A 20,469-nucleotide genomic window follows, 5' to 3' on the forward strand; every position below is an offset into this window, starting at 1 on the left:
GTAGGATATGTGTGATTTAGTGAGGTGACGCCAATGCTTCCAGAGTGACGGAGATGTAAAGGTGGTGAAAACCATTAAGAGACATTTATTGCATACTATGTGGTGAAAACATCCTGCATTCAGAAAGGACTGAAGTAGACACAGTTGACTGTTGCATTCACCTGGTAATAGGAGGTGGGATCCTGTTGGGTAATCTGTTGGTTTTCCCTTTTCTATCCTACCGATAAATAAGCATAATTTAATTGCTGAAAAAACATGTGTACATAACCTCCCATGTTGGTCCTCTAATGCTAGCCAAATACATTTTGATCTGATTGTTCATTGAATTGCTTGTTTTGAAATTTAAATGGAACCTGAGAAAACACTATTTATTTTTGTTCAAACAAGTTTATGGCATTAAACTGCATTAAACTAAAAAGCAAAACATTTACTTGGGTTGGAAAATGTTTAATGTCTTGGTGAATGATGATAGATTGTTTATTCCAGTGTCAGCTTTAAGGAAAGTAAAGTAAAGAAAACAATTAGTTAAATCAAATTTAAAAAATAATATGCACATGGCCAGCATGGGACACCTATGCACATACAGTACAAAAATGCTAGCAGCTATGTACATTCCCAACAGATGCCAAATTAGGTTATACTGTATGCATGACTTTTACCCACTACAGCTCTCTCACTTGTTTACCCTTGTGAACCAGAACAATATTTACATTTCAGCTATGGGCCTAGTGATTTGGTGCTAACTATGTTATTAGAGAAGAAATATATTGTATATTTTGTGCGTTTTGTAAAAACTATTTTTTATTTGCTGTGCAATCTACAGGTAAAAGATGTAATACAAAAAGCTATTTTCTAGTTTGACAAGCCAAAGTTTAAAAAAAACAAACGTTACTATACATTAAAAGTGAATAATTTATTCTATAACTTGTCTACTTCATAAAAGATTCTTAATTTACAGTTCTGGTACAAGGAATGGAGAAGTTATTTACAAATTAAATAAAGGATTCTTTTGTTACACATTGCTTATTTATTTGCAATCCAGTTCCACATAAAAATAGAAATAAATTGCCATAAAGAAATAAATATAAATTGTATGTTTCTGGTACAAGGAATGGAGAAGTTATTGACAAATGAAATAAAGTGTATATAAAAAAATAAAAAAGAAATGACTAAGGTAATGATAAAGAAAAATGAAACATACAAAAATTACCTAAAATACAATACTTAAGAGAAGACAAAAAAAGGAGTTTATTAGGACCGATTAGGGTAACTCATGATTAAAGGGGTTAAACAGGAACTAATTGTGTTAAAAAAAAAGTTTTTTTTAATGTAAAGTTGCTTAAACTTTAGTTATATGCTAATCAAAGGACACCCCTTTAATAAACATATTCAAGAACAAGTGTAAATATGTTCTAACAAAAAATACTGGTGCTATTTGGATTCAAGTTTGCTTACCTGCCATGATGTTTTAAAGCCAATTTTTATGGCTGTTTTGAATGTATTTTTTTGACGACGATAGCACAATAATAAAAAGAAATGACCATGGTAATGATAAAAAAAATTAAACATACAAAAATGACCTAAAATACAATACTTAAGAGAAGACAAGAAAAAGTGATTTACCTGAAAATATCAAAAACTCTTTTTTGGAGGATATTCACAAAGCTGCCGAAGGCAGCCGAGTGAATAACCCAGGTGAAGTGAGGCGAACGCTGTTAGGCTATTCACTTCAAGCTTGTATGGCTGATTTCAGCCATACATTGGCTTGCTTCAGCTGGCTTCGGGTCGGCCGAACATGCTCAGCATGTTCGGCTGACCCGAAGTGCACAAGGAGTTCAACTCAGCCGATCCAACATCTGGATCGGCTGAGCCGAACCTCCGGCAGGCTACTCGCTGCTGTTCAGCCTATTCTCATAGGCGCCGAACAGCAGTGAGTGAATAGCCGAATGCAGGTGTCAGGAAAATTGTATATTTACCTATCGGTAATTTTCCTTTCCTGACGCCAATACATGACAGCATACAGGACCATTTTATGTTGCCATAAAGTGTCAGGAAATAGGGGACTTCTTCAATAAAGTTAAGTGTAAAAAAAAAAAGTTTAAAAAAAATGAAAGCATAAAAAAAATAAAGAAGCTAAAAAAATTGTCATACATAAAAACAGTCCCCCACCCCCCCTACATACACACAACCTATTGTGCCAATATAGGGGAAACTGTTTTTTTCCCCCATAATTTTTCCCAGTGGAGATTAAATACCACCAAAAGAAAGCTCTATCTGTCCCCAAAAAAATGGTATTTCAGTACAGCGTTGCATGACATAATAAATGTCAGTCAAAGTTCCGCAGTGCTGAATACTGAAAAATGGCCTGGATGGGAAGGGGGTTTAACAACGCGGACTTCAAGTGGTTAAAATTATGTATCAACTCTTAATAACCAATTAAATGAAAAAGTGCTGCTCTTAAAGCTAAAAATGACTCCAAGTCCCACAATGATGAAAAAATTAAGAAGAAAACAATGTGCTAAATATATATAAGTGATAAACAATGAATATCCACATGTGACCACTATTTTAACTGTGTCAAGGCAGCAATATCAGCAATACACAAAATATCAGAACATATAAGCAGAAAAACTAATGTCTCCTTTTGAATCAGTTATGTGTCTAAAGGGAAAGGCGCAGTAAGACCTTCATATTGAGGTTTGAAGATCTATCTTCAAACCTCAATATGAAAACTTCTAAGATGAAGATGTGAGCGGCACTCTTAAAGGTTATTGCAGTGAAGGTCACTGAGATCGCTATTGTGAAAAGAAGGGTGCACTGGTGAACTGGACTGCACAACATATATGGACACATAACTGATTCAAAAGAGACATTGGGGGGAATTTATCAAAACTGGAGCAGTTGTCCAGGACAACCAATCAGCTTCTCTCTTCAGTTTGGTCAGTAAAGGTACCCACACACCTTACGATAATCGTACGATAATCGCGGGAAATCCTTCGATCGTATTATTATCGTAAGTTGTGTGGGAGCCGTGCGACCTCTGCTACTGTAAGGTCGCACGACTTTTACCTTAGGAACATGTTCGAAAACCAGCCGAACATCGTACAATGTTCGGCTGGTTTGTGGTATGTTCGCAAGATAAAAGCCGCACGGGCCGGTGTGCGCAAGCGCACACTGCCCTCCAGCATTGAGGTAATCGGAAGCCCGCCCCTCAGCGGGTCGGGCTTGCGATCATCACAAGTACGATCTGCCTGTCCAAGATAGGCAGATCGTACGTTTTTTTAATTACCTTACAACCATCGCAAGACAACAGTTTTGCGATGGTTGTAAGTAGGGATCCACCGATACCGATACTAGTATCGATATTGGTGCCGATTCCGAGTATTTGGGCACGTACTCGTACTCGCCCAAATGCTCCGATGCCTAGCATGAGTACTTCCGGTATCAGGAAGCCGGGCAGCGTGTCATTACACGCTGCCCGGTTTTCGCGATTGACCGGGAAGCGGCTCCACGCTCTCTTGTCACTTGTGATGAGAGAGCATGGAGCCGACCTCCCGGCCAATCAGGAAGCTGGGCAGTGTGTAATGACGCGCTGCCTGGCTTCCTGATTGGTCGGGAAGCTGGCCAATCAGGAAGCTGGCCTCGTGAGGTAAGGTTACCTTACCTTAGTATGTGCAGCCTGTTATCATTACACGGCGCCCGGCTTCCTGATTATCCGGCCAGACGGCTCCGGCTGGGTACCGAACGAAGGCCGCGTTCTCGCTGGAGAGGCCCCGGGGGTGACAGGCTGTCACCCCCCAGTAAGAGGGGACTTTCTTAGTGAATAAGCCCCCTGCCCGCACCCCCACAAACAACGCACTGGGGGCTTGTGGGGAAGAGGCCCTTGTCCCCATCCCCCAAGGTGCTTTTCCAGGGCCGGCCCTGGAAAAACACTCTCCCAGTGCCGAGGGCCTGTGGCCTGGTATCGCAGGGGGGAGGGGGGCGGGCTCTCTCTGGCCCCCCCCTTTTCCTGCCCTGCCAGCCCTGTGCTCGGATCAAGGGTCTGGTATGGAATTTTAGGGGGGACCCCACGTTTCCCCCCCCCCATTTTTTGGGGTGGGGTTCCTGCTTAAAATTCCTACCAGACCTTGAGGGCCTGGTATGACTTTATGGGGGAACCCCACACACTTTTTTTAACATGGGCTCTCTCCTAAAATTCCTACCAGACCTTAAGGGCCTGGTATGACTTTGAGGAAAACCCCATGCTTTTTTTAAAAAAAAATGGGGTCCTTCCTAACATTCTTACTAGACCTAAAGGGTCTGGTGTTGTTTGGGAGGGGGAACTGCATGCTTTAAAAAAAAAAAAAAGTCATTTTTTTAATTTAGATTTGCTATTTTTGCTGCAGCAGGTTCTATACATTGTACAGATGCGCCACTTTACAGGCAGTTTAACTGGACTCCCCAGGCACGATACTTAAAGGAATTTTTCATTTTTATTCTTACCCTTTAAGTGATGTTAAAATCACTGCTCCTTTAAAAACTGTATTTTTAAAAGTTTTTTTTTCATTGATTCCTGTCCCTCAGGGCAGTACCCAGATCCCCATACACTTTTTATGGCCAGTAAATTACACATAAGGCTTCAAAATGGGGACATTTGATTTTCAAAATTCTACCCCAATAGACTTGCATTGAGTTCAAGTTCGAATTCAAACTTTTCCCATGTTCGAAAGTTCGAATTCGAACCGAACATTGGAGTGTTCGGCTCATCACTATTAATCACCATTTTTATACTTTAGTATTTAATTTTTAGTTGGCCTTACAGTGAATAAAACTTATAATCACCATTTTATTTTTTTCATTCTACTGTACTTTATGATTTTTAGTCAGCTGTTTAGTGAATACAAATTCTACTCAGCATTTTTAATGTTTATTTTTTTAACTTTTAGTTGGCCTTTTAATGAATAAAAGTTCTAATCATCATTTTTTTTTATTGTTTTAATGGGCAGTTTAATAATTCAATGTTCATAATATTTATTTTTTGTGTTCTTTTACTTTATGTTATTTACATCTTTCTCCCAGTTAAGAACATAGCTCAAATTGCTAAAACGTCCTGAAATCCTCCTAGCAATGTGCAGTGAATGAGTTAACAACCTCTCCTCCCCTTGAGGTTTGAGCTACATAGACATTCCTCTCCTCCTCCCCATATCCTCTTCCTCCTCCATCCCTCTCTCTATCCCACCCTGGCTGCAGCTGCCCCCTATCCTCCCCCTCCTTCCATCAGTCCTCGCTGGGAAGACTCAGGACAAGCTCTGGGCCATGAAGACAGGCATCCAGCTGCTAGCTCTTGTTGTGCCCCTACTACCCCTCCTATGCCAGGCTCAGTACACCGAGGAGCAGAGGTCTTGTGATGGGGCATTTGATCTGTACTTCATCCTGGACAAGTAAGTGCCACATTGTAAGGGGAGCATGGAGTGCAACCAACAACAAAGAGAGTTTGCAAGACTCCACAGGCTTAGTGTAAATGCTGGTGATGATGTGCAAAGTACAGTAACCGACTGCAATCTCCTAGATTTTAGGACATGTAACCATTGCAACAAATTTGATTTCAACAGTTGTCAACATTTGTAAATAACTATCAGACTTTTAGATACATTAGGGCTGAGCTGGTGTATTTACTGGGCTCTGTCAGGAAATAAAGCCACAGATGTGAGCTGCAATTCCCTGACTAATATTGGATCAAAGGCAGTGCTGTCACTTCCAGTGAAGCTGAAGAGGTCTGCTTCACAGTTGCACAATAGGTTTTGAAGAAAGGATTTCCAATGAATTTGTATCTGTGTAGTCAAGGTTAGTATATCTATAAAAAGTGAAATATTTTAACCCTAAGGACTGTACAAGGGACAAGAACATTTGGAAAGATGCTGCAACTCTCAGTACAGAAAGAGTAAAAAGAAGTGGATGTAGAGCCAAAACATTTAAACATTGAAGAGTTAAACCACTTTCAGGTTTTTTTGGTTTCTGTGACCCTGCTGGGGAAGATTCACTTTCTTTTTTGTCCTGGTGTCTATTGTCTACAGTCCCAAAAGTGAGGGGAAACCCAGAAGTTATGGGTTGTCGCAGGCAATGGAGGTGAGGGGAATTTCTCCAATGGCGACACTTTGGAGAGATTTCCTCTTACTTGGGAGAGGAAGTAAGGGAAATCCAATGGGACACAGACACTTACAAAAAAACTAGCAGGGGGTCTTAACCCTCCCCTACTTTTCCAAAGCAAAAAAAAAGTTTTGACTATACTTACACTTTAAAGAAGAACCCCAGACAGAAACAAAATTAACATTTGCAGTTGACTTAGGTGCTCATTTTGTCTATTGAGCTTAAAGAAAAAAGATATACTCACCTGAACCGCGATCCCACCTGGCTGCTAGACCGCTCCTTGCAGCCTCTCTCCCCCTCCGCTCCGGCGGTCTAAAGTCCACTGAGTCGTCATGTTCTATACAGTGTATTGGAGATGAGGGCCCTTGCAGTGTAGGCGTAGTAAGGGGTTAATTTAGGGGTTAATTTAGGTTCTACAAGGAGTTCCACTTTAAGCTGTAGCTTGCCTTGTTGTAGAAGGGAGATGCTGTGTTAGTGATTTCCCATAGCTGTCAGAGATCCCAGTGGGGAGCTCTTTGCACACCTTCTATAGCCATTACAAAGGGGGACGCCATGCTTCCTTTTGTATTTTAAAAGTATTTATTTGTTTTTGAACTTAAAACACTCAAAGGTAGGTGACAACAGATTCAAAAACTATAGCAGAGAGATGTCAGCACTGGAGTCCACACGAAACATGAAATTAAGTAGTGGTTGTTACATCTGTCCCCACCTACAACTGAAGTATTACTTTAAGGATCCATTCACACCACATGCGTTGGGGCTGCACTGGCCAATGTTTCCAGAGCAGCCCCAATGCAAGACAAGGCAATTTGCCTTGTCATGGATGGGCACAGTTCATACCACCACATTGTGATGGGAACGCAGTGGTGTGCACTGAAAAAAAGTACAGCATGCCTTACTTTTTTCATTGCAGCAGGATGCACCCTGACATTTCAATAAAGTTCTAAAAAAAAAAAAAGTATACAATGTGATGTGCCAGGATTGATGCATCGGCAGTGTGTTGGGCACCGCACACCAGCCGCCGTGTGTTTTGTGCAGCGGCTGATGTGAATGGACCCTGAGGGGGCATTGACTTCTTAAAGTGTATTTCCTCTTTTGCAGTAACATTTGAAAAAGAAAAAAATAAGAGGGAAATTCATAAAAACGGGAGCAGACAAAATCTGGAGCAGCTGTACATGGCAACCAATCAGCTTCTCTCTTTCGTTTTCAAATCTTAACTGAACAAACTGAAAAGAGAAGCTGATTGGTTGCCATGGGCAACTGCTCCAGATTTTTTTTCTGCTTCAGTTTTGATAGATTCCCCAGTTATGTGTTCCTATTCATACAGCATACCTAAAAATATATATATATTAAATAATAATTCTTACCTTTCTGGTTGTTTCTTTGGAGCAGGCTTTTGGGCAGAAAATCCTAAAGATACTCTGAAGAATTTAAAGTAAAAGTGGAGGGGGACAGTAGGGAAAGTAGGGACAGACTCATATTCCTCTTATTAACATACAAAGCAGAACACATGCCCTGATATCTTTAAACTTTGGTGTTCGAATCTAGTTCACAATTGATAACATCTGCAAGCACAGTACAGACAGGGTTAATTATGATAAACATTAGCTCCCCAGCTCCCTCCTTAACATTAAATAGGAACGTCTAGCCACCCCGGCTTTTTTTCCACCTATCCCCTCTTACCTCTTGTGCTGGGTTCTCACTAGAAAACATACTCATTCTTGCCTAGGTAAGTATGGCTGGAGTAAAAGAAAACCTTTTTTTAAAGCAGAACTTGTCTTAACCCTTGCAGTAGGGCTACCCCTGCACTGCAAAGATGAAATTGCTTGTTCTTGTCTAGGTTCAAAAATAAAAAAAGTTATACTCACCCCATCCTCCGTTCCATCTTGCTCTCAGACCACTCCCTTCCACCTCTCTCCTCCGCTGCAGCAGTCTAAAGTCCCAAGACTCGCAATATGTATAGGACGTCACTGTAGACCATAAACTCAATAATAGATTACAGTGCCAGGTTGCGGTAAGCAAAGCTAGTAGAGTCCTGTCCTGCATCAAGAAGGGAATGTTTTGCAGGGATAAGTCTATAATATTGCCACTCTACACATCACTGGTTCGGCCTCACCTGGAGTATGCGGTGCAGTTTTGGGCACCGGTACACAGAGGGGATGTCCTTGAACTCGAGAAAGTCCAGCGAAGGGCGACCAAACTCATCAAAGGGATGGAGGACAAGAGCTATGAGGCACGGTTACTAAATTTAAATATGTTCACGCTGGAACTTAGGAGATTAAGGGGGGACATGATTTTCACATACAAAATGTTCCATAGTCATAGCAACATTAGCAATAAACTCTTCACGATTAATTCCGTAACAAAGACTAGAGGACACCACCTAAAACTGGTAGAAAAAAAATTCAAACACAAGGGGCGAAGGGGATTCTTCTCAGTTCGCGCGGTTAGGGTCTGGAACTCACTGCCGCAAGCAGTGATTTCAGCTAAAAGTCTGGAATCATTCAAGAGGCTTTTGGACGATTTCCTGAGAAACGGTAATATACAGGGGTACAAGTACTCCTAAAAACGAGATGACGCGAGGATCTTTACACCCACACACACACACAATGGGTTGGAATGATGGACATATGTCTTTATTCAACCTCAAATACTATGTAACTATGTAACTATGTAACTATGACGTGAGGACGCAAAGGGTCATAACATGGAGTAGAAGATAGGTGGAAGAGACGTCTAAGAGCAAGCCGGTGTTCGAAAGCTCCAACTCATCGAAATCTCCAACTACCTCACTGCCGGGTACTTGCAAGTTGGAGATTTCGACCAGACGGCGTTAGACTGCAAAACACAAAGACTGACGGAGCTCTGTACAGTTGCATTTTAGCAATATTCAGCAGGTGGAAAACTCGACGAGTATTTTTAAAACGCTATGCGCGCTTGCGCACCGCGACTGTACAGAGCTCCAGTCTTTCTGAGTACCGGAAGTGAGATAGTTGGAGATCTCAATTAGTTGGAGCTTTGGATAGAACATCGGCTCCAAGGATTGGGTGAATATAACTTAGTCATTTTTTAACCTAGACAAAACGATCACTTAACCCTTGCGGAGCCCCACTGCAAGGATTAAGAAAAATATTCCCCGGAGTTCTGCTTTAAAAAAAATTAAACAAACTAAAAAGGAAAAACGCAACAATTTTTATGGCAGAGGGTTTGGGGCTTGCAGATGCATATGTGTTCGGCTCGACTGAGCCGCTCGGCCATGTTCGGGAGCTGTACGGGCTATTGTGAATAGCCCGTACAGCACCCCTTCTGTTCTACTGAACCAAAGGGGTCCTGGGGCCGAAGCTAGCCGAAGGATCGGCCGAAGCTACGGCCAGATCTTTCGGCAGCTTCGTGAATAGACCCCAATGTCTTTGCAAAGGGCTCCCTGAGTTTCTTATACTCACCTTGCCAGCACTCCTCCACTTCTCTCTCCTCCATCACAGCCGATGGCGATATTCAATGCTTCATGGTATGGTTGAAACATCTGACAGTGTTTGATAACATCCAACACTGGGATATTTAGTGCGATGAAGGAAGGAGTGTTGGGGGAACGCTGGCAAATTGAGTACCAGTGGGTCAAAGGCAGCCTCTTAATTCATACAAAGTTGCTTAATTCATACAAATTAATAATAATCTTTTCATCCAGGAGATTCGTCCAAACTGCCTGGTGAGTGTTAGTCCTGGTTCACACCTGGCCGTTTTATAGCGCGTAAAACGCTCAACATGGGAAAACCAATGATTGCCTATAGGCATGGACCCCACCTGGGCGTTTTACAGCGCGTAGGAACGTGCTGCAAAACCCCCTATGCTTTTTTAGGGCGTATTTGCCGCGTGTATCCATTGGTATACAGCCAGGTAGCCCTCGGAAACGTGCGTTTGTTACGCATTTTTTTAACCGTGAAATGTGGTAAAAACGCTCGACAAACGTGCATATTCGATACGCCTAGGTGTGAACCCAGCCTTAGGGTTCCTCAGGAAAGTTACACTGAGCGGACTTGAACCTGGTAGGACTTTCTCTTTAAGGTTTCCCCAGGATTCGATTATGCTGTCAGCTTCAAGTACAACTACTTGGGAATAAAGAGTCACACCAAGTTGTGTGTTCACTCTATATTCAAATGTTCATTGTTAAAACAAAAGATTATATGGGCAGTGAAAGGGGAGATAGTGGAGCATAAACCAATGGAAAGACATACATGTATACAAAACTAAAAACTAATTATAATAATATGGACCATAGAATAGCTACAAAGAAAGAAATTAGATGATAAGTTTCAAGGTCTTATGTTTCACACAAAGATAAGATTTAATTTACTGAAGAATGCAGACTTCTTCATTTTAGAAACAACTAAAACTGTTTCTGTTGAAACATCATTTTCTCCCGTTCAAATATTAACTCTGTGTGTACCCCAGAAACAGGCAAATAAGGTCATATTGCCCTTTCCGTGAGGTCAGGAAGGATTGTTTTTCGCTGTAAGGAAAATTTGATCATCTGGGGTTTTATTCTGCTTTCTCTAAACCACAACTGTTCGTTTTTTTTTTTAAGGGTTCAACTTGATAGACAGAGGTCTTCCTTTCAGTCGAGTTAGCTCTGTAAATATGTATATTTTATATTCCTTAAACAACAAACACACCTTTTTAGAAATGTTTAGTAATGACAATCTACAAACACATACTTATAGCTCATTGCCGTCTTTGTATTCTTTGCATACTGTATCTTATTTCTTTTTTCTTTCCCAATCTTCCGGCATTGGCCATGTTAACTAAGAGCAGATTACTAGCTCTCCATTTACTTCCTTGAACTCTGGCACATATGACTAGACATGTGACTAGGACATGTGACAATGCACATCATCTCAGGGGAGGAAAATGCTTTTCCCTGAGATCTCATGAGATTACAGATGAGATTTGCCAGCAATGCTCTGCTGATGTAACCTTACTAGTATGCAATGCTTTTGCATTTACATTATTTGTGGCAGAACTGGACCAGGAAGTAGATGAACTCTATTTATAATTAAATGAAAAACAAGTTTGTTTAACTAATGAATGTAAGATTTTAAATCCGCATGCTGCTGTGATTTTTAGTAAAACTGGGTAAAGTACCATATATGAACATATAGTCTACTGAGGAAGCAGAATATTTTTTTCTGTGAAACACGTCAAATTATGTCCCTCTCCTTGCCAGCATCTGCTGTATGATGACAGATATGAACTGTATGTAAAAAGACTCTGAATTTGAGACCAAGAAAATTAATGAATTACTGACCCAAGTAGTAAGTGGGGCTGGCTCTCAGAGAATGATATAAAAGAGTGATTTTATTTATTTTAGAGCTGCAGCTAACGATTATTTTCAAAATCGATTAGTTAGCCGATTATTAAGTTCGATTAATCGGTTAATCGGATAAAAAAATAAAATGAATATTGGATGGATTATGTAAGATGAATATGTTTTTAAACATGTAAATACTTTTTAATTGAGCTATTTAAATGATAAAGAGATGTGGTATCATTAGTACAAGTCTGTCATATGTAGTCTAGAGCTGCAGCTAACGATTATTTTCAAAATCGATTAGTTAGCCGATTATTGAGTTCGATTAATCGGATAAACAATAACATACATTTTAAAAAATGGCTTCAGTGATGGACTACTAGTTTGTATTGAGATTGTAGTCCATCACAGGAGCAAGCTTGGAGCGGTGGAAGTAAAAAAATGGTGTGGTGTGCAATATAGTGAAATGGAAAGTGTAAAATTATACAGCAATGAATGCAGAATGGCATCGGCTATAGAGGACTACAAATCCCAGCAAAGCGGGTCTGGCAGCGGTGAGCGTGAGTTGGGGAGGAGGTGCGGTGCGCGTTTGTGGACCCGTGAACAGGGCCAACTGATCGGAAGCCGATTAATCGATTATTGAAAAAGTTGACAACTTTTTCAATAATCGATTATAATCGATTATGTCGATTAGTTGTTGCAGCCCTAATGTAGTCCTTCTTTTATATTCTGATATACCAATTCTGATGTGATACCTACCCTCCAAGAATAATAAATCATTACTGGTATGTAACTGTAGCATTGGGTGAAGTAGTCAGTTAAAAACATATACAATTTGAGGCTTCCTTGCTTGGTGATAGATTACAATTGCGCAGTATTAGAGGAACCAAAACACTGTATACTCATCAAAAACATGTTTGCTAGATTGTAATATAAGTATACTTTTGGAATTCAAGTATTTTTAAACCCAATAACTAAAATGTTATGGTAATTTTAAAAGTAATGTTCAGTCTTTTCGTTTGCAGCATTTATTAAAAGAGGGGTCCCCAAACTTTATAAACAAAGGGCCAGTTAACTGTCCTTAAGAGTTTAAAGCAGGGGTAGCAAACCTCCGGCCCTCCAGCTGTGGTGAAACTACAAACCCCATGATGCATCTCTCTTCGGGAGTCATGTCTGTGGCTGTGAGAATTTTGCAATGCCTCAATGGGATATGTAGTTCCACCAGAGCTGGAGGGCCGAAGGTTTGCTACCCCTGGTTTAGAGGGACCAGACTGTGGCCATTGGAAATAATAAAGGCCCCAGGCTCAGTGGTCAGTGAGAGTAGACTATGGCATAGTACTTGTGGTCAGTAGAAGGAGCAATAATGCCTCAACGTTGGTGTCAGTGGAAGAAATAGTACCCCATAATTTCTGTCTGTCAGAAAAATAGTACCCCATCATTGGTGTCTGTCGGAAAATAGTACCCCCATCATTGGTGCCTGTGAGAAAAAGAGTATGTCTGTGGGAGAAATAATGCCCCATTGTTGGCGTCAGTGGAATAAATTGTGCCCCATTGTTGGTGTCTCTGGGACGAATAGTGCTTTAAGGACCAGTTAAATGCAAGCATATTGTCAAACCTGGCCCAATGGCCGCAGTTTGGAGGCCAGTGCAATTAAATAATAATACATTATTCTGCCATGAAGGGTCTTATTCTGGCACATCCTGTTATAACGTGACAACGTTTTGACTCTATCTCCCAATTGTGCTCATTTGTTGTCGCCCAGTCACACACCTGTCATATTACATATTCTTGGTATATCTCAGACATCTCAACACTCAAACTTTACCTCTGTACAGGAGCTTCCTGTAATAAAGACCCTCCCAGATCAAGCATTGCATACTTTCAGATCATACACTCTAGTATCCCTTTAAATAAACTCAACGTTGCACATACCAAGCAAAAAAGGAATAAAGGACACAATATCCTGGGATATTTTTCATAGAGCTTTGCTCTGTGCACAGGCTATGTACAGTACTGTGATACTTTTACAAGGTAATATTTGGATTTGCAAAGGCATTTGGTGCACACAGAGTAGATTTATATTTATTTTGGCTATTGAGGAATATATTTAGCTGAACGTGTTTGTGCTTGGAGTTCAGCTGTAAGGCAAAACTCCTGGCATGCGTAAAGCAAGCTATAATATTAGTGTGTAAAGAAGGCACCACCATGCCTGAACATCTTGTCAACTGGCCTTCAAATTGCTTTGTAAACCCTACAGTAAGATAGTCCAAGAAGCAACCACCAACCTGGTCACCAAACCTGACAAGACTAGGGGTGATCTCAGGTGCGGACTGAACCTGGTCCACACAAGGAAGTTCCACTTTCCTCTGTTAGCTGAGGGCTGAGCATTCACCCATGTTACAGCTCTATGTAAGCAAAGGAGTGGGATGCTTCTGCTGACATCATATACCTTATTTGGCCACATAGCCATACTAGGTAAGTGTCCTTTACCAAATATAGGTATATAGCCATAGAAGGTAAATGACATCACTGCATCCCGCCCCTTTGCTTACCATGTGTGACTGCGGCTGATTGGCTACAGTTACCATTCGGCCAAGAATGTTTGGACCGGTTCCTTCCACAAATGTCAAGTGAAAAATCATCTTTTGTTGAGTGCAGGAGTGCTGACTGGGCCACGCAATGGTTGACTTTTGGCTGAGTAAGCAAGACTCGGATGAAATTCAAACAGTGCATGGCCAGTATGGTTTGAGGAACATGGAGTTCGAGGTATTTGTTCAACTTATTAATTAATGGCATCGGGGAGGGTGTTAACAGCGATATTTCCGTGTTTGCGGATGACACCTAAATTGGGAGGGTAATAGACACGGACTTAGACATTATAACATTACAGGAGGACCTGGATAAAATAGGGGAGTGGGCAGGTTTAATGTCGATAAATGCAAAGTAATGCACTTTGGAATAAAAAATAAACAAATGGGTTATACAATTATGGGTATGCCGCTAGGGAGGTCAACAATGAAGAAGGATTTGGGGGTCATTGTAGACCACAAACTGAAAGGTAGTTTGCAAACTTGGCCTCCAAATTCTCCAAATCTCAATCCAATTGAGCATCTGTGGGATGTGCTGGAAAAACAAGGCTGGTCCATGGAGGTCCCACCTGACAATTTACAGGACTTAAAAGATCTCCTAATGACGGCTTGCCAGATACCACAGCATACCTTCAGAGGTCTGGTGAAGTCCATGCCTCAATGGGTCAGGGCGGCTTTGGCGGCAAAAGGGGGGCCAACTCAATATTAGGTGGGTGGTCATAATTTTATGGCTGATTAATGTATTCTTATAGAACATAAACAAACAACTATCTGGGATAGGAATGCCAGAAAGTCATATCTCACACTGATACTTTCAACCAATGTTGGAGTTACATGGAAATAATGGTGAATGGAATCCAAATTGCTTTAATCTATGTATATAAATACCATTTATCATATTTCTACTTGAAGTCCTCTCTCTCCTGGCCGTGCCTGCACAGTAGAGCCTGATACAAATCTGTGAAGCTCATTTTCTACGTGGAAGACGGAGGTAGATGGGCCCGATAGAAGTCTACCGGGTTCTACTATGCAGCCAAGCGGGGGAGGACTTTCAGCATGGTATTGAGGTAAGTGTACATCTGCGTAGGTGGAAGGGGGATCTGTTAGGTCAGTGGAAAGGGGCAAAAGGTATAAGCAGACTTTGTTTTGTTTGTCGTTCTATCACACAGGTAATCCAGATTGGCAGGATTTATGATTTATCTGATTCAGTGATAATCTAGTGAATCAGCACATGCACATCTATGCAGATTATCGAGCTGTGAGTCCCTGTGTAATTTTAGATTTGACAATTCACCAACAAAATATTTCTAATTGACTTTCTCATATTCCAAATGAAGAAAAAGGAAAGGCAGCACTCTGTGTCAACTAAAAACCTTTTTTTCCTTTATTTCAAATTAACACACGATACAAGGCAAAGTTCTTCTCATCTTCACTGGTTAACACTGGCCTGCATGTGTATGGGATGATCTGTTTTATAAAATCCATTAGGGCATTAAATCCTTTAAGTATCCAACTGCCTCTGATAGTTCTGGCTAACTTTTAAAGAACTTTAAAATTGCAGAGCAAGACACTGCAACCTTGTTGTGTGCAACTTGCAGAAGTGAGAAAACATCAAACACACCAATGTGTGATGGAAAGTGTATAATTAGGTGTGAATAAGAGGATCTACACTGCACAGACAAGTTCTGAGGGGAAACAAATGTGTATGCAGATTATACAGACAAGTCAGTTTTAAGTCTGCAAAACCATGAATGTTTTCCTGTTGTGCAGATGATCGAGGTGCTCCATACCCTGTAAGACACATGGGCCTCATATCTCCGAAATAAGAATCATCATTCTGAACTTCCCCTTGTCCACCAATCAGATTCAAAGCTGCACTGGAAAACAACATTGGGAGAATGAGACTCTAATTTAAGTTGGTGATTTTGGGCAATACAGATAGCTTTAATTTCACATGCTTTAAAGCCTAAAAAAAAACTACCCTTGTAGTGGGGCTCCCCCTGCACTACAAGGGCTGGCTGCTCATTTTTATCTATGGGAATTGTGTAAAGGACTGTTACTTACCTGATCCACACTCTGGTCAGCTCCAAGACAAACTCCTGCAGCCTCTTTCCCCTTGCGTTCTGGCAGTCAGCAGCCCGCTGATGTAATCACCTCTAATGCAGGATCCATAGCCCAGGATGATATGTGAGGACCCCATGTGACAACCCACGAGGCTGAGTGAAGGGGGAAGAGGTGAGCGACAACTGCCTAGGCAGCAGGGATCAAGTAAGGGAAACTACTTTACAGAACCCCCTTAGACAAAAACAAACAGTTAACTCTTGCAGGAAAGGAGCTAGTATTTTCTTTTATATCCGGAGATAAACGTTAACAAACAAGAGCTAGGGAAACATATATAATTGAGAGTGGATACTGCTGTGTTTACGGAACTGATAGTATAATATGTACAATTTTTCCCGAACCAAAATCCCATTCATGGTTAGAATTTCATTTTTTCAGATAAGAAACGAGGAACATTCCCATCATACTCCTTCGATTGTCCTTGTCATTATGGTTGAAACCAAACGTTTAGACCCCACTAACCATTAGAAAATCGCTAATATAGCTAATTTGGACTGGTGGTTAGTGGAAATTATGGTGGTTAGTGGTCTCCTGATGGCCCTCTTTGGTTGGTGGTCGGTTATACTCACTTTGTGTTATGGTGATGCCTCCCCTCCACACAGCTGTGTTGGCATAGTTGTTTACAGTCAAAGAACACCCTGAAGTTGCTGTTGCTAGTAAGGCTGCTCTGAATCCTCCTCATGTTGGCTGGAACTATACTGGGAGTATGCTAGCCTGGGACAGGCAGATTTCATTCACTTTCCCAATACTCTCACTTTTAAACAGTGGGATGGGAACAAGTAGAAGTAGCACAGAGAGGAGCGACGCAGACTGTTATTGACAGCTTCAACTCAAGAAACTCAACCCTTTTTTTTCATTTGAGCTCTCCTTCACCTCCTGCAACTTAGCTCTAGCCGAAGGCCATGGAGACAGGTTTCAACTCTGATGTCTACTCTATGAACCATCTTGATCCTCTCTCTCTACTGTGTATTAGTACAGCTGCAGCAGTGCTTTATAAGGGTTTATTGGCCAAACACTATGGTGGCACAACAAGGACCTAATTGGCAGGAAAAAGTGTGTATCCATCCAGGATCTTATAGTAGGACCTAATTAGTATAAAGATTGCTAATTGTTATAAAGGCATAAATTAGGCCTCCACATGATGCCATCGTGCTGACACTAGTAACATGACAAAATTAGCTATGCCTAATGACTTGCCACAAAGCCCTGTATACACCGCACTGTATGTTTTCCACTACATTTTGTCCCAAGTTTTGTCCCAAGCCAAAGGTGATGACGCTATTTCAGTCAGCCTACTTTCTCAAATATTACTGGTTGTCACATGTCATCTGTAAACACAAGGGACCCCTCTACATACCTCCCCAGCTGTCCCTCATTTGGAGGGACTGTTCCTCATTTGGAGGGACTGTTCCTCATTTGGAAGCAAATCCCCCTGTCCCCCTTTGCTCCTCAGTTGTCCCTGTTTTTGGTCTGATGTGCAGATATTTGTGAAAATATACTATTTAACTACTAAAAGTGTTATTATGCTCTGAAACTCTTTCTCATCTCAGAAAGTTGGGAGGTATGCCTCTTTATAAAGTAATAATTTGCAGGACAGCACAGTAATCCACTTCTTATGACCAGTGTGGGTGATGGCCATTGTTTAGGGCTTGTTCACACCAATTGCGGTGCGTTGCAATGTGGTAGCTGCTGGAACGCACCGCAATCGCTCACAAAACTTCCCCCTGCGTTCTGGGGTGGGAAGGGGTGTGACGGTGCATTGTAGTAAATGGCACAGCAGCCATGCCCCCCGCCCGCAGTGCGATTGGACGCATGGCAAAACATTGCCTGCGTTCCGTTCCACTGCAAACGCAAAAAATAGAGCAAGCAGCATTTTTTGCGTTTGCAGTGGAACGGAATGCAGGCAATGTTTTGCCACCTGTCCCATAGCATTGCGAGGGAGGGGGGTGTAGCTACGGTGCCATTGACTTCAATGCACCGCCACGACTCCTCCCACCCCAGAACGAAGGGGGAAGTTTTGTGAGCAATTGCGGTGCGTTCCAGCAGCTCCCACTCTGGAACACAACGCAATTGGTGTGAACAAGCCCTTATACCTGGCCATATACTACTATAACAGACTGAATAAAAGAAAGCTAAGAGAATCCTCCATCTTTGCTAAACATGGGTGGACATATCTCACTTGCTGGGTTATTTTATTCTGATAGCTGGAACCCACAGCTGAATGGCTGGAATCACTGTTCGGCCGACAATTTTCAGCCGGCTCACTCAACAAAAGTCAATTGAGTAATCAACTTTTGTGAAGTCGGCAGGGCCACCAACTATTAAAATTATGGCCAATTCACAGTAATTCAAACAGTGTTTGGCCATCTAATGCAGTGGAGCACAAAATTTTATATAAAGCCTCATCTAAATAACACCAGAGTCAGGTAACATTGTACATATGCAGTAATTGTAAAATCATATGAGGAACTAAAGCAATCATTCTTAAATAGCATTAAAAAACCCCAAACAACGTATATATTTTGATAATACACGGAGGCCAATTAAGGGCATTTGAGGATTTTTTTTTTGTTTGTAATGGCAGATGGAGTTTCTCCTATGATTCTGTGTCAGTAGGGTGTGTGAAAAAGACATGCTGTAGCGTCCATGCTGAGCCGGTCTTGTCCTCGGACAGCCTACATAAAACTTTCTTTGTTAGATTCCTGTACTAGTGACCTAGTGCTGCGTCAGCGACTGTGCTGCGGTGTGTATGTGTATTTATACCCAACTTCAAAAACACCAGTCTTCTCTGACACACATTCACACACACACATATGGACAGAAACTCTCGAGGGCATTTGAAGTTCCTGCTGACAAAAAAATTTGTGTTCAATAAGAAGTCTTTGTGTAGGTTTGCTCCATTACAACTATATAAAACAGAACAGAAGCAGGCTTGTGTTTTGGATCCCTTCCAATTTAGACTTATTTTTAGAAAATATAAGAAGTGGACGAACTTTATAGAAATATTCAAAGCTATAGCCAGCTTGAATATTTCCAGAGAAAGGAAAATATAAACAAGGGGTAACCATGCAGTGTGCCCTGCCGTGAAAAAGCGTTGAATATTAGGCTGAGTGAAACATAAAGAGGCATAATTAACTTGATACTTGTACATATATTTTTTTTAAGAAATATATATGTCTGGTTTATTGAATACAAAATAAAATCAGATTTTAACAACATGGATAGTTAGGGAGTGGTACTATATTCTTCTGAACATATAGAAGGGAATTAATCAAAATTGGAATGGACAGAATCTGGAGCAGTTGCAATGGCAACCAAACAGCTTCTGTCGTTCATTTTCAAAGCTTAACTGAACAAACTGGAAAGAAAACCTTACTGTGCATGTTTTGGGACACCGCATAATGTCTTAACTGCGCAGTAATTGCATTCAGCATTTGTGACATTAAATGACCTTTAAACTGTTGCACATTCTAGAAGTGCTGCTGAGCACTTCTTAAAGTATCGCAAAAGTAATTCACCTTAAAATCCTCAAGTCAGGTAAGCACTTCAGTCAGGGCTATTCAGCTGTCCTTTAGGAGGGTCCCAGCAAGCTTGCGAAAATATATTATTATTATTATTATTATTACACCACATGATTTACATAGCACCAACCGTTTGTGCAGTGCTTTACATGGAGGGAGACAGAACAGTTAGAATACAATTCCAATAAAGGAGGGTTAGGAGGGCTCTACTCATGACAATGTACAATCTAGTAGGAAAGGCAAGTGATACAAAAGGTGATAATTGTGTGGGATGAGTTAATGGAAGAAGTAAAAGGACAGTTATTATGTCGAGGTGGGGTAGGCTTTCCTGAAGAGATGAGTTTTCAGTGATCGCCTAAAGGAAGACATAGTAGGAGATAGCCGGCTAGGTTGTGTTTGAGAGTTCCATAGAATGGCAGAGGCTCTGGAGAAGTTCTGGGGGTGAGCATGGGAGGAAGTGATGAGGGAGCTGTACAGCAGGAGGTCTTCAGAGGAGCAGAAAGGATGGTTTGGGCGATATATTGATGGGATGAGTGATGTAGCTGGGGGTAGAGTTGTAGATGGCTCTGAATGATGTTGTTAGTATTTTGAATTTAGTAAGAGAGAGATTTTAAAGACAATTTTGAGAAAATTCTCCTAATAAAGGCATTTCAAAATGAAACCTAAACGAGGACAATAAATCTTTCGCTATATGCACTAGAAATTAGGGGGTGCAACAGTTTAAAAGACAATGATGATGCAACCAAATTGATAAATTCCCCCATTGTGTCTAAATCTTTTGGGTGTGGTAACAGAATTAACCACCATC

General features: G+C 41.1%; 1 protein-coding gene across 1 annotated transcript in view; it reads left to right on the forward strand.

Moving 5' to 3' along the window:
- The first annotated feature begins 5,200 nt into the window (after window positions 1-5,200).
- Window positions 5,201-20,469, forward strand: part of LOC108796062 (anthrax toxin receptor 1-like) — a 35,540-nt gene continuing 20,271 nt past the window's right edge. The window contains exon 1 of the mRNA XM_018567450.1: window positions 5,201-5,420. Coding sequence (XP_018422952.1) covers window positions 5,296-5,420 — 125 coding nt within the window. The 5' untranslated portion in view covers window positions 5,201-5,295. The remainder of the gene's footprint in view (window positions 5,421-20,469) is intronic.

Source organism: Nanorana parkeri, unplaced genomic scaffold (genome assembly GCF_000935625.1).
Source record: "Nanorana parkeri isolate BGI_ZX_2015 unplaced genomic scaffold, ASM93562v1 scaffold1050, whole genome shotgun sequence".
Lineage (NCBI taxonomy): Eukaryota > Metazoa > Chordata > Amphibia > Anura > Dicroglossidae > Nanorana > Nanorana parkeri.